This window comes from Oreochromis niloticus, linkage group LG10, assembly GCF_001858045.2.
Source record: "Oreochromis niloticus isolate F11D_XX linkage group LG10, O_niloticus_UMD_NMBU, whole genome shotgun sequence".
Lineage (NCBI taxonomy): Eukaryota > Metazoa > Chordata > Actinopteri > Cichliformes > Cichlidae > Oreochromis > Oreochromis niloticus.
Genome location: NC_031975.2, coordinates 976,949 through 1,001,654, shown reverse-complemented (window position 1 = coordinate 1,001,654; position 24,706 = coordinate 976,949). Strand labels below are relative to the sequence as shown.

The following is a 24,706-nucleotide window of genomic DNA, read 5'->3' as shown; positions in this document are numbered from 1 at the left end:
GATATCTGTCATGTTATGCTTGTCATGTCAGGGCAAATATACCCTTTTTATTTGAATGCAGTTTCCATAACTTCTTACAGGCATAAATGAAAGCTAAAATTAGTTTTATGGCCTTACTAAATAGTAACTGTTTACTATTATTTCTTTAAAAACAGGGATAATGATGTTAATGGACTATAAAAAGTGTAAAGGGTGTGTATATATCCTGCTTTGTAGAGCACTCTTGTATTGCTTATACTGTAGTTTAAGTCACACTTGTGTCTGCTTTATACTCCCTAAGACTCACCTTTTGCCTTGAGAACTGTTTAAACTGTTTGTGGCACAGATTCAATAAGGAGACATTCCTCAGAGATGTTGGTTCATACAGACATGATAGCATCACACAGCTGCTGCAGATTTGTCGGCTGCACATCCATGATGCCAATGTCCTGTCTTAGTAGCTCATTTATGATGTAATGAGTGGCTCTTTGAGTTACTGTTGCTTTCCTGGCCCATCTTTCTCCTCTGAAATCTCTATCAGCATCAAGTCACCGTCAGTGAGATAGCTGCCGCTCACTGGATGTTTTGCTCTCAGTGACTGTTGTACTGAAAGATCCCAGCTGCTGCTGCCACCAACAGCCATGCCGCGTTCAAAGTCACTTGGGTGAACTAAGCTGCTTGCTGCCATATGATTGGCCAACTCCCCTTAAAAGACAGTTGAATAGCTGTACCTAATAAAATGTCTGGTGTAGTAAAGGCAAACCGTATGAACATGTTCAGGAGATTAAAGTGCTGTGCGACAGTACAGGACGTAAGTTACTACGTGCGATAAACCCGACAGTCCTGACTCGATCTATGACGTCAAACCTCTGCGCCGACCACGTGGGAAGGTTTTTTTTTGCTGAGGTAGCAAAACATCCGCAGTGCCGCTCGCTGGTCTGTCAGCGAGTATGAAAACAACTTTATTTTCTTCATTTCTGACGTGAAACAATCTGAAGAGAGGGTCCTCGGCGGTTTCGCTCCCACAGTCACTTTTTCCAGAACATGCCTCACGACCCCGACCCTCCTCCGGCTAAAAAATTTAAGCCGGGATCCGTGTTTTTCCGCCTCGATAAGAACAAGCCTGGAATGCTGCTGCCTAGAAAGGGAAATGCGACCACTCCGATAGACGTCCAGAGGAAGCAGCTTCCCATCTATCAAGCGAAGCCTCAGCTGCTGACCCAGCTGAGACAGCTGCACGGTGCGATCCTCATAGGTGAGTATTCACAGCTACAGTTAGCTGCTGCTACACCTGAAGTCAGCCGCAGTTCGCGCACACGTGAACATCCTGTTTGTAAAATAGTATTTCTACACTATAGTTTATCTTAACATGTGCCTAATTTGTGGCGGTGGTGTTAGGTTTGTGGGTGGAGCTACCTACGTAAGCACGATTATGCTCATAGAAAGTCCGGCTAACGTCACTATACAGACATGTGTCTTTTCTGTTATTTCTGGCCACGTGATGATCAAAAATATGAAACCTTAAATATATAAATAGGGTTAAAGTTTGCTTTGGGCTTCGCAAAAAGTATCTTTATGTGTCAGATAACTCAGCCCTGTCCTGTGTGATCCGGCAGGTGAGACCGGCTCTGGGAAGACCACTCAGATCCCTCAGTACTTGTACGAGGCCGGCATCGGCCGGCTGGGCATGATCGCTGTCACTCAGCCCCGAAGAGTTGCTGCCATCTCACTGGCAGGAAGGGTGGCAGAGGAGAAGAGGACTCAGCTGGGGAAGCTGGTACTCACGATGAACGGGATTCCCGTCTGCTGTGGAGACTGGAGTTGATGCCTCTGCATTGTGTTGACATCTGCGCTGTGTTTCTGTTGCTTCCTTTTAGGTCGGTTACACGGTGCGTTTCGAGGATGTCACCTCCCCTGAGACGAAACTGAAGTTCATGACTGATGGTATGCTCCTGCGCGAGGCCATCGGAGACCCCCTGCTGCTGCGCTACACTGTGGTGGTCCTGGATGAAGCTCATGAGCGCACTGTGCACACCGACGTGCTCTTTGGCGTGGTTAAGACGGCTCAGCGCAGGCGCAAGGAGCTTAACAAGATTCCCTTGAAGGTAGGAGCAAAGTTCACACGTGTTGTGACTTTAGCGTTTCTAGTAAACACAGTGTGAATCGCCTCACTGCATCTGCTCTGCATTCACTGAACAAATCTGTAAAGCCTGCACCTCGTGTCCTAACCTCCATAGGTTATAGTGATGTCAGCCACGATGGATGTGGATCTGTTCTCTGAGTACTTCAACAAGTCCCCCGTGTTGTACTTGGAGGGCAGACAGCACCCCATCCAGATCTACTACACCAAACAGCCACAGTCAGACTACCTGCAGGCTGCTCTTGTCTCTATCTTCCAGATCCATCAGGTAGTTTTTGTGTCTCCTATTTCCAGTTTAGACGAAACCCAAACAAACGCACCGCTCTTCTTCAGCATCATTATTGGAAACACAGATTATGTTCTGTCGTGATGATGATTTTCCACACATGGTCGTGCAGGAGGCTCCTTCATCACACGACATCTTAGTCTTCATGACGGGCCAGGAGGAGATTGAGGCACTGGCGAGGACGTGTCGGGACATCGCCAAGCATCTGCCTGATGGCTGTGGGCCCATGGTAGTTATCCCACTATATGCATCTCTGCCCCCAACACAGCAGCTCAGGGTCTTCCTGCCAGCTCCAAAGGTAAAAACATGTCTGAACATTACACACTGCTGCTCTCAGCAGTATCTTCTGATTTAGACATTCAGCATCATGTTGTAAGTCTTGCAAGCCTTTTTTCTTTCCAGGGCTGTAGGAAAGTCATTCTCTCGACAAACATCGCCGAGACATCAGTTACAATCTCTGGGATCAAATACGTCATAGACACGGGGATGGTGAAGGCCAAACGTTTCAATCCGGGTGAGAAGATTCAGATTGCAAATGCATTCACAAATCATGCAGAGAGAAACACTTGTGCTTGAGTCTTTCCATTTAATATTAATGGGAAAAAAACACGGTGCACCCGACCCCTCCAGTGCCTCCTGCGGGTGGTTGGCCTGCAGGAAGATGGGCCCGTGGCCCTTTTTCGGACTGTGCCCAGCGGGCCCCATAGATTTAGGCCCGGCCACCAGACGCTCGCCCTCGGGCACCCTCCCTGGGCCTGGCTCCAGGGCGGGGCCCCGGTAACTATCCCGGGCAGGGTGAACTGTTCCCTCGATGGGCTTCTTCTGAATTGCTCTTTGTCAGGTCCCTTGGTTGGGCTGCTGCCCCTGTGACCCGGCTCCGGATAAGGAGAAGAAGATGGATGGATGGAAAAAAACCCCACAAACTCCACTTTAATTCAGGGCGGAAAAATTTAGATTTCCAGTGTTTTTTTGACAGCTATAGGGATGCATTTAGATGTGTAAAAATATTTGTTTGGCTTGTGACCCTTTGAAAAAAGTTGAGCCCTCCCACCGCGATCCTAAATTGAACAGCACAGATAAGAGGTGCTTTTTGTTGCGTCAGTTCTCCTAACAGTGCACACGATGTGACTCTCAGACAGCGGCCTGGAGGTGTTGGCAGTGCAGCGCGTTTCCAAAGCGCAGGCGTGGCAGCGAGCAGGCCGGGCTGGCAGGGAGGACTCTGGCTTCTGCTATCGTCTCTACACCGAGCAGGAATTTGACAACCTCATCCCGATGACTGTTCCTGAGATTCAGAGGTAGGCTGTGGAGTCTGCTTTACACGTGTGATAGTAAAAATCCACCTTACATGTCTCATTGAGTCAGCTCTGTGTGATGCTTCTTACCCTCAGGTGTAACTTGGCAGGTGTGATGCTGCAGCTCATGGCTCTGGGGATTCCAGACGTGACAAATTTTGATTTCATGTCCAAACCTTCTCCAGGTAAGATGCTGTCAGTCAGGATTTACCTCTGGTCCTCCGGTACGCGATGCAGAGTTAGCTGTAGTAGTGCTTTGTATTTTACACCAGAGGCCATCCGTTCTGCTGTGGATCATTTGGAGCTGTTGGGAGCTGTGGAAAAGAAGGACGGGCAGGTTTTCCTCACCACTCTGGGAAAGAAGATGGCGAGCTTCCCTCTGGAGCCCAGATATGCCAAAGTAAATCCTGCTGGTTCTGCTCTGATCTTTTTTTTTTTAGCAAAGACAAAGTGTCGGCTCACAAGCAGATAACCCCTCTGTTTGCTCCACACCGCAGACCATCCTGCTGTCCCCGGACTACTCGTGTTCTGAGGAGATTTTGAGCATCGTGTCGCTGCTGTCTGTGGACACCGTGCTGTACAACCCTCCGGCCCGGCGGGACGACGTGCTTGCAGTGCGCAAGAAGTTCATGTCCAGTGAAGGAGACCACATGACACTGCTAAACATTTACAGAGCGTTCAAGAAAGTCAGCGGTAACAAGGTGGGTACGATGAACACAACTAATGAAAATACATAAATGAAATCATGCTGCTGAGCTGTCACGTGATCTCTGCTGTTGTAGGAGTGGTGTCGGGAGAACTTTGTCAACAGCAGGAACATGGGTCTAGTGAAAGAAGTCCAGGCACAACTTAAAGAAATCTGCCTTAAGGTACACATCTGCTAACCTCTGCTAGCACAGAGGGATTCTCCCAGGAATCGCTGATTATCCTGATCAACTACAGAGGATTTATTAACATTTAATGCAGCTCATTAGAGAATAATATCCATGCTTTTGAAAGTAAAGTGAACACAATGTGTAAATTCTGACAGTGTCAGTATTATTATGAATGTGCATCATCACACAGGCTAACGCCTCAGGGCTATTTTGAAAACAGCGAGTGCCGGTTGATGAATGAGTGTTTTCCTGCTTTGATCGATGCTGCACACCTGTCTTTGTGCATCTCTGCGGTGAACTCATGCGACCTGTGTACTAAGTCACGTCTTGTTGTTTTCCCAGCTGAACCTGAAACTGGAATCGTGTGGAGCAGACACGGCGAGCGTTCGCCGCTGCCTTGCCCACGGGATGTTTGTCAACGCTGCAGAGCTGCAGCCCGATGGCAGCTACTTGGCTCTAGACACCCACCAGCCCGTGGCCATCCACCCGTCCTCCGTCCTTTTCCAGGCCAAGCCGGCATACGTAGTCTTCAACGAGCTGCTGCACACCTCCCGCTGCTACATGAGAGACCTCTGTTTGGTCGATGCCGACTGGCTGCTGGATGCAGCGCCCGAGTACTTTGGCCGCAAGCTCCACCTCAACAAGAGCTAACCAACAAAGAAACAGGCCACCTGCCACAAACACACTTATTGCAAGTTGGTGCAGAACGTTTGCTGTGTCGTAAACTACTCTGGATTTCACTACCTCCCAGTTGACAAGCATTGGGCATCTGTCACTGAAGCAGAAGTCTGCATATCGAAGTTTGACTTCCTCTGGACTGTCATTCCGATTTTACGAGCTGTAATTTCTTCTTGTCATCATTTAGCCACACGGTTGGCCTGAAAAGCCAGTTTGCTTTGAAGTGTCTTGCTTTGATTCTTTCAGTAGTTGCATGCATTTATACAGCACAGGTAACCTCAGAGGAGCACAGCATGGGGCTGTTTTCCACCATGTTGTTCTTCTTCATTGCTACCAAATAGCCATCAAAACGCTCCAGCAGACGGATTAGTGGCTGCGAGTCCAAAATATGAGCTTTTCCGAAGCTAAGAAAAGCACTCTGATTGTTTTGGGTTTACATGAAGTGGTCTTACAGGGGTTTCTTTATGCAATCAAAGTAGATTTGTTTTACTCTACTTTCAGCTGTTCCCTTATTCACAAGAAAACATGAAAAACAAATGCAGTGTGTCACACTGACATGGTTTCACTTATACAGCACTAGCCTCGTTAGCTCGTGCATGCTCCTTTTCCCATCTGCAGTCATGTCACCGTCTCTTCCCCAAATACACGCACGTCAGGAGAAGTAGCATGCCTTCCTCTCCAGGTTCTGCTCATTGCTGTTTGTCGCGCAGATCCCCACACAGTTGCCAGACGTACCTGCTAACAGCAGACATGTGCAGTGCACGGAGAATCTGTTCAGCGATCTGATCACTCGGCTCCGTCACGCTTTGTAGAATGTAAATGACGTTGTGTTGATGATGGAGCGTCCTCTTGTCTTTTTTTTACACATTGGACTCAGGACTGTAAAATATAACCTGAATAAAGTATACAGTTTCTAACTTTGTAGTCAAACGCTGAATGCTTTAGAGAATTATCAAAAGTTGAGCCATTTCTGATCTGCATGAAGTTTATTGTAACGAATGCACGCCTGCCAGGGCTCATCTATGAGCGTGGATCATCTGATCCTAATACATGCCCATGTTTGTTACATATTCTAATAAAAACAAATCCACCTGAGTCGGCACAAGTCAGTCGCAGTTCTAACGTGTTTAGTATTATTGTGTTATGGCCATAGCATGGTTTAAGGACTGTGCGAAAGTCTTGAGCCACCTCATTTTTAAAAACATTTTGCTTCCAAGTAGATGACCTTTGGAATTCTTTAAGAGCTTTGGAGCAATAGTTCTCCAGACTAAGCTCTTCTTCTTTGGATGCTGGATGCTTTTTCACTCATTTTCAGTCCTGAACATTTTCAAAGGAACATTCTGGGTTTTTAAAAAAAATTATCATTCAAGTCTCTTAACACAGCCAGCACTTTGCATAACTCCGGGGGAGAAGCCAGTGTTGTCTACACATACAACATGTCATATCTTTAGGCGCTATGTTACTATATCATTTGCTCCCATTTCTTTATTTGAATCAACGGAAAATGCCAAAACTGACATTTCCGCCAGGGGCTCTTGTGTTATGATGGAGTTATGATTTTGACCCACCATACTATCTGAAGAGCAGTTTGTTTGTTATTTAGCATGATATTGGTCACAAACACTCTACCAATGCAGTAAAAGTAGACCTGGACAGAAAAGCACGCAACTGGACGACTCTTCCTGAAGACTACTCAAAGAAATGACAAGACTTGTCTAAGAGAGTTTAGGCTGTGCTGAAGAATAAAAGTGTTCATACCAAATATTTCAGACTTTCAAGCTCATTAGAATTGCTCAAACTCTGTTTTTGCCTCATGTATTTGCGTTTATGTTTCAATGAATCAATGGACTTATTTCCCATTTTAGTAGCAAAACAGAAATGAGAAGTGTCTCAAAACGTTTGACTATGTTCATTTAGTCAATTCAGAAAAACAGGATCTCCCCTGCTGCCGTTTAATTATAGACAGGCTCACATAGACTGGAAAGCAGCTCCATCTGCTGGCGGGAGGGATTCACATGATGCAACTGATCAGCCTCATTGCACCGAAGTGTCGATGTTTTACTTTGACTGATGCAACCCCGTCGTTAGGGGCCTCAGTCGATCATGTCTGTACACACACACACGCTCTGAAAATACAGTACAAATGCACTACGGTACACCAATCAAAAGAAACCCCTCCAAGCTTTTCAGTAAAAGAACTGAGGCTGGGATTTTTTATTAAATCCTGACAGTTTTTAAGCCAAAACGGGGTTTAACTCTGGAGCAAAGTCCTATTAAATCGGGCCCCTGCACACAGATATTTTTGCACTTTAATCTCCTTACATATGTATTTTTAAGAGTTTCTGTTTTAGTGTCACAGCGTGAAGGCAAAGGTATTATTAAAGTCCGCGGTGTTTCAGATTTGTAGCCACACTGTAAAAAGCTCCGCAGAACAAACGACATGAAAAACCCCAATTTAAACAGATAGCAGCGCCGGTCTGCTATCGCTGATTTGAACTACAGGGGGCGCTGATGTGTAGACAATCATTTACAACACACACGTAATTTTTCCAAATAACTTTAATTAGGTTATATCTTATTTATTTTTTCTATTATAATATTTTGTCGTATTCGGTGTAGTTTTTGATGTAGAATTTAAAATTGCTATTTCGTGTCTTTCGCTTTTAGAGTATTACTTCCGGGGCAAAGAGTATCTGGGTCAATGTGTCCTTCCACACGTGCTGTCAGCGTCTTCTAGAAGCAGCGTCGGTAACCGGTGTTCACAGTGAGCTGTGCGGCACGGAACTCATTTATTCTGTCGTGACAGGTGTTTTTGTACAATCATGCTAAAGTCAGTCGTCCGTGCGGTGGGAGCAGCTGCTCGCCTTTCTTCAGCCAGCACCTCCGCAGCGCGAGTTCTGCCCCTCAGCTACCCGGCACTGCGCTCTCCGAGTTCGGCAGTAACTCGGCCCTTCACCCGGTCTCTCTGGATGCTAAATAATAACGGAGCCTCGTCTGGATACAGGCCCAAACTCTTCAGCTCCAAGGTGTTGAGTCCGTCGATGTCGTGTGGATGTGGAGGACTGCACACAGAAGGTGACGTTTGGTGTAAACTCCTTTAAACAAGCCAGCCAGCTTACGAGACCAATAAACTTAACATTAGATGGATCAGACAACTCGTATTGCCAGAACCAACACGTCCTTTACAGTTTAAAGGGATAAAAAAAGATGTTTAACGATCGTTATAGACTGAGTTCATATCAGCATCTTCAGACTGTAAGGAGTCTTTCACCTTAAACTGTGATTAGTGGTTGTCACTGAAAAAGGCTCTGAAACCTGCCAATAGCCTTTGATCATTCAGCACACGTGACACGTCTAGGACTGTTCATAATATCCAACGAGACATCTTTAGACAGCCACAAAACAGATTTCTTTCATTTTCAGCAGTCTTACAAGTATTGGTAAATGGCCTGTATTTATATAGCGCTTTACTAGTCCCTAAGGACCCCAAAGCGCTTTACATATCCAGTCATCCACCCATTCACACACACATTCACACACTGGTGATGGCAAGCTACACTGTAGCCACAGCCACCCTGGGGCGCACTGACAAGCACTCGTGTTTTGTGTAAAATGTTAGAATCAGCCTTGTTTTTCATTTTATTGTCAGAAGTAAACCTTTAAACAAACTGTGCATCACGTCTCATGATGAAATCATAAACTCTCTGTTCAGGTGACAAAGCTTTTGGTGACTTCCTGTCTGATGAAATCAAAGAAGAGAAGAAGATCCAGAAAAACAAAAGTCTTCCTAAGGTGTCGGGAGGATGGGAGCTGGAGATGAATGGCACAGAGGCTAAACTCACAAGAAGTGTTTCTGGAGAAAAGTAAGTCTGCCAAAATGATTGGATAAACGTGGCCGGTGTGGCATGTGAAACAAGCTCACGGTATTTCTGCTCTTCACAGAATCGCGGTCACATTCAACATCAACAACAGCATTCCTCCCAACTTTGAGGAAGAAGTGGAACAGACACAGCAGAAATCAGCAGAAGAGGAGGTGAGGCACAGCTAGTGGTTGGAAGACACTATTCAAGCATAACCAAAGACACCTAGGAAAGATATCCCTCAAGGGACGAATCAGTGTTGTCTACACATAACAGACAATTTAGAAAAGAACTTAAAATTGTATCTTTAAGCTCTTTGTTGCTAGCAGCCTGTCACAAAAACATTTATTCACATTTCTTTAGTAGAAACTGTGAAAAATACGCCAACGATGGTTGGACACAGTTTGACAGGTTAAACATTGTACTTTGATTCCCAAAGAGCTGTCATTGCAGCACGTTGTGCAACATGGCCTTTTAAGAAAATCTGAGGAAACTGGACAAAAAGTGGTAGGCCTAAACCAGGGGTGTCCAACTCCAGGCCTCGAGGGCTGGTGTCCTGCAGGTGTTAGATATCATCCTGCATCAAATGATTAGTTCATTACCAGGCCTCTGGAGAACTTCAAGACATGTTGAGGAGGTCATTTAGCCATTTAAATCAGCTGTGATGGATCACTGGCTCTCGAGGCCTGGAGTTGGACACCCCTGCCCTAAACTATCTACAGCAGATGAAGAGTATCTGAAAGCTGAATCCTTAAGAAATGGATGAAAAAATAGAGCAAAGATTTGACAGAGAACACAAGAGATGTTCATTTATCTACTGTGACTGAGACCTCATCAGAAATGTTCTCAGTGAAAGGCTGCCTCTCAAGAAGCCATTGATCGTTGGTGAGGAATCTAAATGTGAAGGTTTCCTTTCAAATCATAGTATGTACAGAAAAGGTCAGGAGAGGGAAAACAGAGGCTACGACCATCTGCAAAGCACAGTGGAGGCTGCATTTTGTTAGTCCAAGAGATGGAAAACATCTCTGTTAGCGTGCTTGTCAAACGCGATAAAAGCTGAGTTGAAGAATAAAGACGAAATATTGACTTTCAGACTCGTTAGAACTGCATGAACTCTTAAGTTTGTCTTATACACTGTTTTCATATTTGTTTACTGTTTTCTTATATGTCTGCACTCATTTCAATAAACGGCTCCTCCATTTGCTAATTTCCTAACAACACTTAAAGAAACGAGGGTGGCTTGCACAGCACCGTAGGCGGCTACTGGCTTACACACTGAAGTTTTTAACCTCAACATTTTGTGTATTAAGCTTTTTACCCCTTTTTTGCAGCCGGAGATTGTATCAACACCCAACTTTGTTGTTGAAGTGACAAAGCAGGCTGCAAAACATTCCCTGGTGTTCGACTGCCATTTCCCTGAAGATGAGGTAAAGTCAAATAAAACGAATGTCTAATATTGCCGATAGCAGCAGTAGTGTGCGCAATAGTGAAATGAATATGAGGCATTTGTATTTCGTAGATAAGCCACGGTGAGGGAGAAGAGGAGAGCGACATCTTTGCCATTCGAGAGGTCAGTTTTCAGCCACAGGGAGATTCAGAGTGGAAGGAGACGAGCTACACACTCAACACAGACTCTTTGGACTGGGTGAGAGCCGAGGCAGTACACACAGCAACAGCTCAATTATAACGGTCACTGAAAGTGGCGCTGTGCTCAAGGTTGCTTACTTACTGGTACTGTTTCTCAGGCCCTGTATGACCATCTGATGGACTTCCTGGCTGACCGTGGGGTCGACAACACCTTCGCCGATGAACTCATGGAGCTGAGCACGGCCATCGAGCATCAAGAGTACATCAAGTTCCTGGAAGACCTCCAAGGCTTTGTCAAATGTAATTAACTTCAGTGCACATTCTGGGAGAGTTCGAGGTGTGAGGGTAGAGTAAGACTAAAGCACTCGGTGGTCCATCGATACGTTTGATGACCCTAAAAGACTGATGATGCCATCGGCCAGCAGCTGTCACATGGCTGCAGATGTGCTTTTTGTGACGCCATTTTTCTGTAACTTGAGGTTCAGACACAAATGTATGAAAACTAAAAGAATTACAAGTTGTGGTCATGTGTATAATCTGCTTAGTTACAGTTAATATTTAAATATTCTGACGATTCTGAAGCCAGTAATGGGACAATTTGTCAAAATGAGAAGTTGAACATTTCAATAAAAATCATCTCTCTTTTGTGTAAACGTGACAGCCTCTGATTTTAAAGCGTGACCACCTCACTTTGAGTCTAAAGTCTGGCTGAGCAGAGTGTGTGGCCTTGCTGCCTAAAATCTGAACGTGAATGATGTTGGTCAGAGGAAGGAACGTCGTTGCTCAATAAAACGGTTTAATACAGTACGTTTGTCTATTTTCATTTTTACATGTGATCGTTCAGCCAGTGTGGCTTTATTTCATGCACTAAAAACTCATTTTAATTCATGAAGAACCTAAATTTTGACACTGTTAGCAGCAGCACACACACAGTTAAAACCCATGTGGTGTCAAGCACCTGATATTTTGACCTCTTGGTTGGTCAGTAGCGCTATGTTTACAAAGTGACAGAAATGTGTCAACTGCTTGCAGCTTCATACATATTCATATGCAGATATTTGTTTCTAGAAGACATTTTAAAGTCGTTACTTATGTCGTTACTTATGGCCCTTGAACAGAAAGTACTCCAAGTTTGAAGTCAGTTAAGTTGTTGCTTAAAATGTCTTTTGAATCTTAAGAAGGAAGATAACGGCTGCATTTTCCTGCTGTCATGCCTTCTTTCATTTTAGTAAACGGTCGCACACACAAGTCTAAAGAATCACGTCTGTGAGGCACCAGTGAAGAACTAAAGGCAGTGTGTTGGAGTGATTTTGATGGAAACATTAAATTTTCTTCAGCTAATAAAAGACAAAGTGGCTGAGCTGATGGTTGATACGGTATTATCAGTCGTGTGATGAAATATTTAAATGATAGCCTTTTGCTGCAACCACCAGTTGCTTAGCAGTGTAACACGCACACACACACACAGGGCGGATTGTTTAAGGCTTGCAGCTGAGCTATATTTACTAAAAATCTGAGCGTTAACGAGCTTGTGTTGCTCAGCCTTTAATTTAGTTCTAAAATTCCACAGGTACAGGTTTAGGTTAGCACAGAGCCTGATGCATCAGCAGAAACTTGAGGACGCGGCGCGCCACGCCCAGAAGCCACTGGCACGTCACCATGACGATGAGGATCTTGACGGTAGTGATGGGATTTCCGGCTCTTTTTAGAGAACCGGCTCTTTCGGCTCGCCTCACTAAAAAGAGCCGGATCTTCAGGTTGTTTTGTTGCTTTAATTAATTTATTATTAACAATAATATAAAATTATGCACAAAAGGAATTACTAATGTAAAAAAAGTGGTTTTATTTATATATGTTTATATATAAATATATACAGTGGCCCCTAGAGACAAAACACGTGCAAACTCCAAAACACATTTCTAGCATTAACTGAACTTCCAAAACAGAGCTACCTAGATCACTTAAATTACACAATTGAAAGCATATGTGTATTGTTTGTGTATTTATACACAAGCACTCATATATATTCAAATAATTAAAGAAAATGTTCATTTACATGTTACTACCACACACCAAATCCAGTCGTTGGTACTTCCTGGCTTGTGAAGCCACTAGGTAACAAAAGCTCAACACTGCGCCGAGCATCCCGGAGCACTTCTGTTGTGTTTTGTACGTGTTTTGGAGTTTTTGTCTGTTTTGGAGTTTTTACGTGGTTTTTTTTTTTTTTGTACGTGCTTCAGGGTTTGTATGTGTTTTGAAGTTTGTACGTGCTGCTTTGTCTCTAGGGGCCACCGTAAATATACTTTTATTTATTCACTCCACATAAAATGTAATAAATAAATCATATTCAGGAAGAGACTGAACAGGCTGATCAGAAGGGCCAGCTCTGTTCTAGGATGCCCTCTGGACCCAGTGGAGGTGGTGAGTGACAGGAGAATGGTGGCTAAGCTGTCATCCCTGATGGACAACACCTCCCACCCCATGCATGAGACTCTGACAGCACTGAGCAGCTCCTTCAGTGGCTGCGGCACCCACGGTGTGGGACGGAGAGACTTCGCAGGTCTTTCCTCCCCACTGCTGTCAGACTCCACAACAAAGACTTCAACCGATCTAACACACACATGTGCAATAATAAGTGCAACACTCTTTTTCTGACAAAGTTGTATTTTTACTCAGTTCTATAAAGCATTTGCATTCTATTTTTATCCTATTGTATATTTTATTCTATTTATTCTACTGTATATAGTATTTTATTTTATTCTATTCTGTACAGTTGTGTACAGTATTTTATTCTTATTGTATTCTAATTTTGCTATATAACTTTTGCACTGTCCACTTCCTGCTGTGACAAAACAAATTTCCCACATGTGGGACTAATAAAGGTTATCTTATCTTATCTTATCTTATATAATACAAAAACCAACTATTCACATTTCAACTTTTAACTATTTAAATTTTCAGCTTTTTCCTTTTAAACAAATTTAAAATGAAACAACACAAAACACTGCAAACCGCAACACTATTAAATATAAATTAAAATATGAAAACAAAAAGAAGATGCATATTCTCTGTCATATGGGGCTGCATGAATAAACTTTCTGAATCCTTTATCATCTGCAACTGAAAATAGTTGTGGATGATTACTATACCTTTCTAATGTGACGTTGTTGTCCCTGCCTCTCTTTCTCTCTCTCCCTCCCGCTCTGTTCCTGTGCTACTGGGAGTGTAACTACCGCCCCTCCCCCCTCTGCCCAGCGCAAAACAAGGCTCGCGTGCGGAGTGAAGCGGAAAAAAAGTGAGACAGAGAAGGTGAGAAAAAGAAAAAAACCCACGGCTCGCGGTAAGGAGCCGGCTCGAGTCGTTCACGTTAAAGATCCGGCTCTAAGAGCCATTTCGTTCGCGTCCGACGCATCACTACTTGACGGCATGTTGAAGAGAAAGAGATCTATGGCTGCTGTGCTCGTTTGGTCCGTTTACAGCGTCCTGCCATGCAATTAAATGGTAAATGGACTAGCGCTTTTCTACTCTGTCTGAGCACTCAAAGCGCTTTATACAACTAATTCATTCACCCAATCACACAAGCACTTCTTCTAAGCTCTTAAGTCCTCTATCTAACATTCATACTCTGATGGATACATCGGAGAGCAACATGGGGTTAGTATCTTGCCCAAGAATATTTGGCATGCAGACTGGAGCAGCCTGGACCTTCTGGTTAGTGGCTGACCTGCTCTGCCACCTGAGCTACAGCCACCCCAAACATTTACATTACATTTCTCTGTAACCATCAGGAACCCCCATCGAGTGGAAGAAAAGTTAGCATTCATCCTCCAGCTTCATTATGTTTGTGGTATGCTAACACAACTATGTAGCTAGCCACCACGTAGCGCATTGTTATATACCAGCTACCCCAACTTCAGTAGGCCTACAAACGTCACTGCTGTTTAGTTTTCTATCTTCATTTATGTTGGAAGTGACAGCAGAGCTGTATGTTTGAATTTTTGCTGTGGCGGTTAAACTGCCGGATTTTTGGCTTCACGACCCTCCTTCGCGGTTCGTGCACATCGAAGGTCAGTTTGCTCTTCGTGGCGTTTCAGCCGACGACACAATACCATCACGTGGTGGCCTTGATGGATCCGCTGTCCACCCGGCGTGTGATGACCCTCCTCCGGGATCCCCCCACCCAAGGGAAATACACCGCTCTCAATGAGCTGCTGCGCCGCTACTCCCTCTCCGATGCAGAGCGGCCGAGAAACTCCTCTCTCTCGGGCCTGGGTGATGGTGCCGCTCTCGAGCTCATGGAGAGCACGCTGTCCTTGCGAGGAACGGAGAGAGAGCCCAAGTACCACTAGCATACCACAGTTTGAGAAAGACTGCTGTAAGGTATAATGATCAATCAAGGCAGCATACCTGCAGCGTGTTGCATTTTCCATTTCCTTGTTTAGGTGGTCCTACAGGAGGTCTGTGTCGGCTTGAGTGTGAGCCGTCCTTCTAAGGTGCCTTTGAAAAGCTCGTCCATGTGTATGACCTCTTCTTGGAGCCTGCTGACTTCCTTCCTGAGCATATCTTTTTTTCTTTTCTTTCACTGTCTTCATCTCCCCTTCAATATTACAAAGAAACCCCAACAATCAGATGAGCCCCTATGAGCAAGGATTTGGTGACAGTAGGAAGGAAAACCTCCCTTTAAACAGGAAGTAACCTCCACAGAACCAGGCTCGGGGAGGGGCAGCTATCTGCGCCGACCAGTCAGGGTTGAGGGGAGGAAGACAGACAAACAATATTAATAACGTTAGCATAAGAAGATAGGAAGGCCCCAACCCCGCCTTCCTAATCTGGGAGCCAATCAATAGGACGACTCCCTCCGTAACTGGGACCAGTAAGAGCACGATCATCACCACCTAACAAGGTACCAGTGGTATGAGACACACACTTGTTGCATTCCACTTGTAAGCTCAATCATAGTGGGTCACAGGCTGAACAGATATCCACAGGTGGCACGTGGCAGTCAGGTGAACAGGTCGCTGTTCTTCCCTCTTCATCATTCTCCTCCTCTTCCCTTGGTGTCTTCCGTGAACCTTCCGGTACTGGGCTGGGGAGCAATAGCACAGGGGCATCCTGAACATTGTGTCCATCATCATCACTGCCATTGTTATCAGTGTTGCTGTGATCGGTGTCACTGTCAGGACCACTCTCAGGGACACTGTCGCTGTCACTCTCAGCCTCCTCATTATCCCAGAACCACCTCATTTCTTCAGCTATGGGATCTTCTGCTTGCTGGGCCGGGTTTACTTCCTGTTGGCGTAGCGTTCCATATCTGAACGCTACGCCAACAGAGGTCGATCATCTTGTTAATAATTTTACCTCCTCACTACGTACGACTCTGGATACTGTAGCTCCTGTGAAAACTAAGGCCTCAAATCAGAAGTACCTGACTCCGTGGTATAATTCTCAAACACGTAGCCTAAAGCAGATAACTCGTAAGCTGGAGAGGAAATGGCGTGTCACAAATTTAGAAGATCATCATTTAGCCTGGAGAAATAGTTTGCTGCTTTATAAGAAAGCCCTCCGCAAAGCCAGAACATCTTACTATTCGTCACTGATTGAAGAAAATAAGAACAACCCCAGGTTTCTCTTCAGCACTGTAGCCAGGCTGACAAAAAGTCAGAGCTCTACTGAGCCAACCATCCCTTTAACGTTAACTAGTAATGACTTCATGAACTTCTTCACAAATAAAATTTTTATCATTAGAGAAAAAATTACCAATAATCATCCCACAGATGTAATATTATCTACATCTACTTTCAGTACCATTGATGTTAAGTTAGACTCTTTTTCTCCAATTGATCTTTCTGAGTTAACTTCAATAATTAATTCCTCCAAACCATCAACGTGTCTTTTAGACCCCATTCCTACAAAACTGCTCAAAGAAGTCCTGCCATTAATTAATGCTTCAATCTTAAATATGATCAACCTATCTCTAATAATCGGCTATGTACCACAGGCCTTCAAGCTGGCTGTAGTTAAACCTTTACTTAAAAGCATCTCTAGACCCAGCTGTCTTAGCTAATTATAGGCCAATCTCCAACCTTCCTTTCATATCAAACATCCTTGAAAGAGTAGTTGTCAAACAGCTAACAGATCATCTGCAGAGGAATGGCTTATTTGAAGAGTTTCAGTCAGGTTTCAGAGCTCATCACAGCACAGAAACAGCTTTAGTGAAGGTTACAAATGATCTTCTTATGGCCTCTGACAGTGGACTCATCTCTGTGCTTGTCCTGCTAGACCTCAGTGCAGCGTTCGATACTGTTGACCATAATATCCTATTAGAGCGATTAGAACATGCTGTAGGTATTACAGGTACTGCACTGCAGTGGGTTGTATCATATCTATCTAATAGACTCCAATTTGTGCATGTAAATGGAGAGTCCTCTTCACACACTAAGGTCAATTATGGTGTTCCACAGGGTTCAGTGCTAGGACCAATTCTGTTTACATTATACATGCTTCCCTTAGGCAGCATCATTAGAAGACATAGTATACATTTTCACTGCTATGCAGATGACACGCAGCTCTATCTATCCATGAAGCCAGGTAACACACACCAATGAGTTAAACTGCAGGAATGTCTTAAAGACATAAAGACCTGGATGGCCGCTAACTTTCTGCTTCTTAATTCGGATCAAACTGAGGTTATTGTACTCGACCCTGAAAATCTTAGAAATATGGTATCTAAGCAGATTCTTACTCTGGATGGCATTACCTTGGCCTCCAGTAACACTGTGAGGAACCTTGGAGTCATTTTTGACCAGGACATGTCCTTCAACGCACATATTAAACAAATATGTAGGACTGCTTTCTTCCATTTGTGCAACATCTCTAAAATTAGAAATATCCTGTCTCAGAGTGATGCTGAAAAACTAGTTCATGCATTTATTACTTCCAGGCTGGACTACTGTAATTCATTATTATCAGGATGTCCTAAAAACTCGCTGAAAAGTCTTCAGCTAATCCAAAATGCTGCAGCAAGAGTCCTGACAGGGACTAGAAAGAGAGAGCAGATTTCTCCTGTATTGGCTGCAATTTCCCAGACATGGATTAAGCCTAGTGCTAGGCTTAAAGTTGTTTAAATGGAGGTGTGTGTGTCTGGCTCCACACATGAGAAAGGTCACACACTGGACCTCGTCATGTCCCACAGCCTGAGTATCCACGTCTCTGAAATCTGTGAGAGTGCGTGTATCTCTGATCACCGTCCTGTTCTGTTTTCTGCCACTGCACAATGTTCTGTTGCTGCAGTTAAAGCTCCTTCACGCCGCCACCGGATCATCAATACCCATGTACCATCCCAGTTTTCTGCTGCTTTTAACAACTCTGAGCTCTCCACGGTGGACTGGATTGACTCCCTGTGTGCAGAAGATTTAACTGTTCTTTTTAATTCAACATGCACTTCTATTCTGGACTCCATCGCTCCCCTAAAATCACTCCGTCCCAAAGCTCACGCTGAACCCTGGATTACAGACTCTGTTCGCGCTCTCTGGCGCTCCTGCAGGTGTGCTGAGAGAAAGTGGAAAAAGGACAAGCTGCAAATCTCCTTCAATATCCTGAGAGACTCTCTTTTAACTTATCAGAAAGCTGCTAAAGAGGCTAAGTCCTCCTACATATCTAACCTGGTTAGCAGTAATGTCCATAAACCTCAGACTTTGTTTCGTGTTTTAAACTCCATTGTTGATCCTCATACGTCCACTCGCCTCACACCTTCTGCCACCCTTTGCAATGACTTTTTATGTTTCTTTGTTAATAAGATTTCCTCCCTGTAGTCTGTCATTCCACCTCCACTTTTCAATCCCTGTGTTTCTCTCCCGTGCCAATCTGCCTTTAATCAGTTTGAGCTAATTTCTCTTTCTCAGCTGCATGAAACAGTCTGCAAGGTCAAGTCTACCAACTGTTCCACTGACGCTATCCCCTCTCGTCTTCTGAAGCAGGTCCTGGACTCAGTTGGACCTGTCCTTCTGGTCCTGATCAATGCCTGTCTCAGCTCTGGTTGTTTCCCAACACTTTTTAAGCATGCTGTTGTTCAACCTCTCCTCAAAAAGCCTAACCTGGATCCATCTATACTCTCTAATTATAGGCCCATCTCCAATCTGCCCTTTCTGTCCAAAGTATTGGAACGAGTTGTCTTCAGGCAGCTCCAGTCATTTTTAGACAACAACAGTCTCTATGAGAAGTTTCAGTCCGGTTTTAGAGCTCGTCACAGCACTGAAACCGCCTTACTGAGAGTTTTTAATGATTTGCTTTTAACTGTAGAGTCTGGTCGTGCTGCTGTCCTAGTAACCTTAGATCTGACAGCAGCCTTCGACACTGTCGATCACAACATACTGTTATCCCGCTTAGAACACTGTGTCGGTTTAAAAGGTACTGTTTTAAAGTTTTTCCAGTCCTACCTGGATAACAGGAGTTTCTCTGTTCACCTTGGTGAACTGTCATCTCCCAGAGCTCCTTTAACTTGTGGTGTACCTCAGGGGTCCATTCTAGGCCCCCTGCTGTTTATTCTGTATTTGCTCCCTCTGGGCGATGTGCTGCGCAAACATAATGTGTCCTTCCACTCTTTTGCTGATGACATTCAGATCTACCTCCCTCTGAGGTTAGACTGTAAGGACTCTCTGCAGCCGTTATTCTCCTGTCTGTCGGACGTTAAGACTTGGATGGCTCTTAACTTTCTACATCTAAATGAAAGTAAAACTGAAGTCATTGTGTTTGGGCTTCCTAAAGACCCCAACCCTTCCTTTGATTTTATGGGACCCCTAACTTCTGAATGTACTTCCTCCATTAAGAGCCTCGGTGTTACTTTTGACAGTGCTTTTAAATTTGATAAACAAATCAGCTCCGTAGTCAAGGGATCTTTTTATCACCTACGGATTTTAGCTAAAGTCAAGTCCTACCTGTGCAGGAACGATCTAGAAAGGGTGGTCCATGCTTTTATTACTTCACGGCTGGACTACTGTAACTCCCTTTGTGCTGGTTTAGATCGTTCCTGTCTGCATCGCCTCCAACTGGTGCAGAACACTGCTGCTCGCATGCTGACCGGTTCCAAAAAGAGAGACCACATCACTCCGGTCCTCTGCTCTCTCCACTGGCTCCCAGTTGCTTTTAGGATTGATTTTAAAATTTTACTGCTGGTTTTTAAGGTTCTTAACAGTACTGCACCTCCTTACCTGGCAGAGCTTCTTAGCATTTACTGCCCCAGGAGATCTTTGAGGTCAGCAGACTTGATGCTTTTAGATGTTCCCAGGTACAGATTAAAGACTAGGGGAGAGAGGGCTTTTGCTGTGGCTGCACCCAGACTGTGGAACAGTTTACCCCCTCACATCAGATTCTCCACAAGCCTAGGAACTTTTAAAACTGCTCTTAAAACTCACCTCTTTTCATTGGCTTTTAGCAAGGTTTAACCTATTGTTTTAATTTATTGTTTTATCAGTGAGGTATTTTATGTACCTGTGTTTTATAGTATTTTATATTTGTATTTTATTGTACAGCACTTTGGTCAGCCTTGGTTGTTTTTAAATGTGCTTTATAAATAAACTTGACTTGACTTGAGGTCTTCACTGAATTATTCTTTTAATCTGGGACTAGAAATAACCCATATCTGGGAAAGCCTTTGAAAACATCTTTAGTAGACATTATAAAAAAACTTGCTGAAGTGCATTTTTAGAATAATTTGAAACATGAATTTTGTCCATGATTACTTTCAAGCAGACTTCTTCTAAAATTGCAAGGGTCACAGTTGCCTCCGTCTGTCATAGCGTTCGATGTCTGTACTTTAGCCCAGACAGAACTGTGTTAAACCACTGTGAGATATTGGTCATCTGTGTGCTTGTGCAAATGTGTCTCAAACTGGGGGACCTGATCATAAATGTGTGTCTCCATTGAGCTACAAGTGATCAAAGAAAAGTGCTTCAAAGTCTTGGTTCTGGCATATAAATGAGACAGACCCCAGTGAAATTTAACTGGGGTGATGGGTAAAAATGAACTCCTACCCACAGAAAGGCAGCAGCTCTCTGCTGTCTGTAGAGACAAGGTCAGAGTTTCTGACCATCAATCATTTAGGGATGAAAAGTAATCTTTGCCTAAATGTAATAGTTGATTGCACTGCAGCACAGCTTTCTTGATGAGGAAGAGCAGCTGTGCTGTGATGTCAGCTTCAGCTGCCCAGCATGCACACCTGAAATGTTGGCGGTTTCAGTTGATGGGAACAGAAAGCTATATCACTTTCAGCAAAACGAAAGGTGCTCATTGTTGATGTTATTTGTTTTCGTGTTTTTATGCATATATTTATAAAAAACCTTCCATGGTTAGACTTTATTGTTTCTCTGATGTTGCTCTGATAATGTGACTTTTTTGATGGCGTTTTTGTTGCTGAAGACAGCCAAGTGTCTGCATTTGTGTGTAGTTACTGCAGCTGTGTGTGCATTCTGCTGGCAGGAACAGGAAACAAGTGAAAGAAAACTGGCGAGCACCCTGGAAGGAAAAGTTAATCGGACATAACAAGTTAAAACAGTTTGCAAGTTTCAAGCCAAACTGCTGAATCTACCATCCAGGTTCTCCTTGATAGCGTGACTCTGTGTTGTTCTCCTTCATTCTTCTGTCTCTGTCTGTCAAATCTCAGCGTAATATAAACCAACTATTGTCACGCTCTGCTGGTCGGTGTGCTGGCTGTTTGGTCAAGAATCTCAACCACGAGAAAGTTTGTACGAACGAAGCTAAAAAACCTGTGACAGAGTGTAAAACGTTATTAGCAGCAGTGAAATAAGATTCCAAAAGTTAGTGAAATGGTAGAGGCTATTTTATGGGGGGAAAATTTTTCTTGCACAAAGTGTCCCAATAAACTGAACTTTTTAATACTGAAATACATCTAATGATAAAAAGACAAGCAGAGAATTCATTGTCTGTTTTCAATTGCAGAGCTGGGATGCTCGTCTTCTGATGGAGCGCTCTCGAGCTGTGAAGGGTCCAGATATCAGCGCTCACCTGGCTGGTACCAAGAAGGTTCAGCAAGTGCTCGCCAGACCTGGAGTCCTGGAGAGGTTCTTCCCGGACCAGCCTCAAGCTGTGCAGCAGATCCGAGCGACATTGGCTGACCTCTACACTCCAGACATGGTGAGAAAAAGGACACGATTTTTTCATTGTTTGGAAAATTTGGCATTAGATAATCCTCACCTGGGTGTTGCTGTTCAGTGTAAGCAATGTCATTCACATTTATTCCTCTGATTTGTTTCTCTGTGGTTGCGTTCGTCTACAGGGTGCAGAGAGGGACAAAACAGTATCAATGGCCTTGGCAGCAGCAGAACGGTTTGTCTTGAAGCCTCAGCGAGAAGGAGGAGGTACAGCGGGGGGACAGACGCATCTTTCAAAATGTTGACAATGCAGCAAATGCTGAAGCTTCTGTTTATTGCTCACCATTTGTTAAACTAGGGAAGCTTAAGCAGTGCATGGATCTGCACACACATGCAGGATTTGCTTGCATTCAATGTATGAGCTAGCCTCAGTCAAAACAGTGACGACACATACATGACTGCCTGCTGTTTTGCATTACTGTGTATCTACTGTGATTCATGCATGCTGTACTGTGACTGAGATAATAGTGTATATGAGACACACTTGACAACAACATTGATTAGGATGTGAAAAAGCTACCAGATACAAGTTGTCAGCAAGTTATGGCTGACTAACCACCCTGCCTTACATCACTCTGGGCTAATACTGTAAAAAGCAATCATTAGTTTTCTTTGTAATATCAGATCATTTGTTTTGATAAATACATAGTTCAGTATCAGGGTTCATATGAGCTATTTTAGCAGTAATTTTACACCTCCACTATGATAGTATTTAGCTGTTCTTTCTCTTCAAGTATTCCTTTTCTCCAAGGAAGGAGAAAAGGTATGTATCAGGTTGCTGAGAAGAAAGATGGAGGTGGAAAGGATGTGCAAGCTATGGGACAAAGTTGCTGAGACCAGGTTAAACAGAGGTGACGATCAGTGAGCAGGAGTGTGGCTTCGTGCTGAAAAGAGCACAACAGATTTTCTGGAGAGAAGGTGAAGGAAAGTCAGCTGAAGCAAGACAGTTTGTGGAGTTTGTGTTGGACTGTATGTTATGCTGGGAGCCTGGGGATTAGTGGACTTTGATTCCAAGTTAATATTAGCTAGTGTTTGTCACTGGTTTTTGGGCGGTGGAATAAAAGGGATTGGTTGCTGGCTGTTTGTAATGTTAGCCTTTTCTTTGTTTTCTTACAGGCAGGGTAAAGACATGGTGATAAATGAGTGTGTGGGCCATCTGCTGAGGACCAAGAGCTCAGGACACTCAGACAGGGGCATCGCAGCAGGAGTCACCGTGCTCCACAATCCTCTGCTGTTGTGAGATGTCACACTCCTGCCTGCACATACAAACCACAGTGAAGTCAAAATTCCACCTGCACCTCCACCTGTTCTTGCAACAGCATGAAAACTGACAGGTGAGACAGCAGAAAAGTCCTTGTTTATCTTTTTACTAAGTTAAGGAATTAAGTTAAGAAGAGTGATTAAATAAATAGTTTCTTGCATTTTTGATTTCATGATTGTGTTTAGGATTATTTCAGAAACATGTTTAGAGGATCTTTGTAAGCCTGTATTTACTTTAAAAGAAGGGAAGCACTTCTTCATTCTACAGAAAAGGTGACACATTACAGATGAGTTCATAAAAAGTGTCTCTGTCACTCTTTCAAGGCTCTGTCACTTTTTCTTTTTTACTGGAACAGCATGGTAAAGTAGGCCTAGGCTGCCATCTTGTGGCAGTGTGTTGTTACTACAACATATGAAATTGTGTTTCTATTGGAAATATAATTCAGCGCCACCGAGCCGCTCTCTCAGTTACAAACTGAACCTGTTTTTTTTAGACAGATAAATCACTAAGCACAGTGAAGCTTTTGGTTTTGTAAAAGTGTTTCATATTCAAAATGCATGTTGATTTTTATAAGGTTGAAGAGCAGTTAGCAGTGCATTCATGGACATCTTTAAACTATTAATTGAAGAATCTTTGGTCATGATGGCATGAACTAGAAACGTGAGCTCCAGGTGAGACTGCACAGAAGAACAAGTGTCCTTAAACTGCATCAACTGATGACTTCTTACAATTTTATTCTTATTCTAATCTTAATGTTGGGTTTATTTTGGTGTTTATTTGTTCCTGAGCAAATCAGTTTGGCTGAGATTAAAGTTCAGCTTCATAACCAGACTGTTTTATTTAATTTTAAAGTCTTACTTGGAGAGCTGTCAGTAGATTTTAAACTGAATATTTCACCTGTCGTATCTCCTGATGAAAAATGTTCTCTTCTAATGTAAACAGCTGACTCTGAATTACATTTAACATTAAAATATTTTAATTCAGAAGGAACTATTTTCACCAGGAGCAGAAACAGCACGTTAATACTTGGAGATCCCAAAGGCTGCTCCAGAAACGATTAAAGTATATTTAAAATATTTGTTCAGTTCTTTTTCAAACCCCAGCAGCTTTCTGTTCTAAGTTTTGAGTCTCTACTAAAATAAAAATAAAAGCATTGTAACCTGTTTGTTTTTATTTAATAAGCTGTACACTGTTATTATTAAGAGAGATTAAGCTTGTGTTTCTGTCATGCAGTGATTGTGCTTAACTGTATGAAGCTTATTAAACATTATGAAATATAGCACATGTAAAAGCCAATTCTGCCAAAGTGCTTAAAGTACTTGTTTAAATTATCTTTTTTTTTTTTTTAAGAAATCTGCTTCATCTTGTGTAATTTTTTATATCATGTGTATTTCCATCACAACCTGCTGTGGTTTTATTTGGAAATGTTTTTATTGTTCCGTGCTGCACTCAGTGTGAATGTAGAGATTTGTGAATTTCACCAGTAATAAATGTTTTTGGACCCTTTAAGGCTGAAAGCGTTTGTCACACTCATATCACAGACGTCTGACGTCATCTTGTCGGCCACACTGACTAAAGAACAA

General features: G+C 43.5%; 3 protein-coding genes across 3 annotated transcripts; all 3 read left to right on the top strand.

Annotated features, from left to right (window-relative positions):
• Positions 1-630: 630 nt before the first annotated feature.
• On the top strand, positions 631-6,345 carry dhx33 (DEAH (Asp-Glu-Ala-His) box polypeptide 33). The gene is made up of 12 exons (XM_003458052.5): positions 631-1,234; positions 1,596-1,756; positions 1,857-2,084; positions 2,217-2,387; positions 2,518-2,703; positions 2,808-2,919; positions 3,541-3,700; positions 3,794-3,882; positions 3,970-4,097; positions 4,195-4,398; positions 4,480-4,566; positions 4,915-6,345. The coding sequence occupies exons 1-12, from the start codon at positions 1,024-1,026 to the stop codon at positions 5,221-5,223; spliced, it is 2,046 nt and encodes a 681-aa protein (XP_003458100.1). The 5' UTR covers positions 631-1,023; the 3' UTR covers positions 5,224-6,345.
• A 1,580-nt stretch (positions 6,346-7,925) lies between these two features.
• Positions 7,926-11,504, top strand: c1qbp (complement component 1, q subcomponent binding protein). Its single transcript, XM_003458051.5, has 6 exons — positions 7,926-8,325; positions 8,963-9,113; positions 9,193-9,283; positions 10,442-10,537; positions 10,630-10,755; positions 10,856-11,504. Exons 1-6 carry the CDS (start codon positions 8,073-8,075, stop codon positions 11,003-11,005), a joined length of 867 nt encoding a protein of 288 aa, XP_003458099.1. The 5' UTR covers positions 7,926-8,072; the 3' UTR covers positions 11,006-11,504.
• A 2,446-nt stretch (positions 11,505-13,950) lies between these two features.
• LOC109203787 (glutathione synthetase) lies at positions 13,951-22,933 on the top strand. Its single transcript, XM_025910774.1, has 4 exons — positions 13,951-14,006; positions 21,651-21,845; positions 21,988-22,069; positions 22,597-22,933. The coding sequence occupies exons 2-4, from the start codon at positions 21,672-21,674 to the stop codon at positions 22,725-22,727; spliced, it is 387 nt and encodes a 128-aa protein (XP_025766559.1). The 5' UTR covers positions 13,951-14,006; positions 21,651-21,671; the 3' UTR covers positions 22,728-22,933.
• The last annotated feature ends 1,773 nt before the right edge of the window (positions 22,934-24,706 follow it).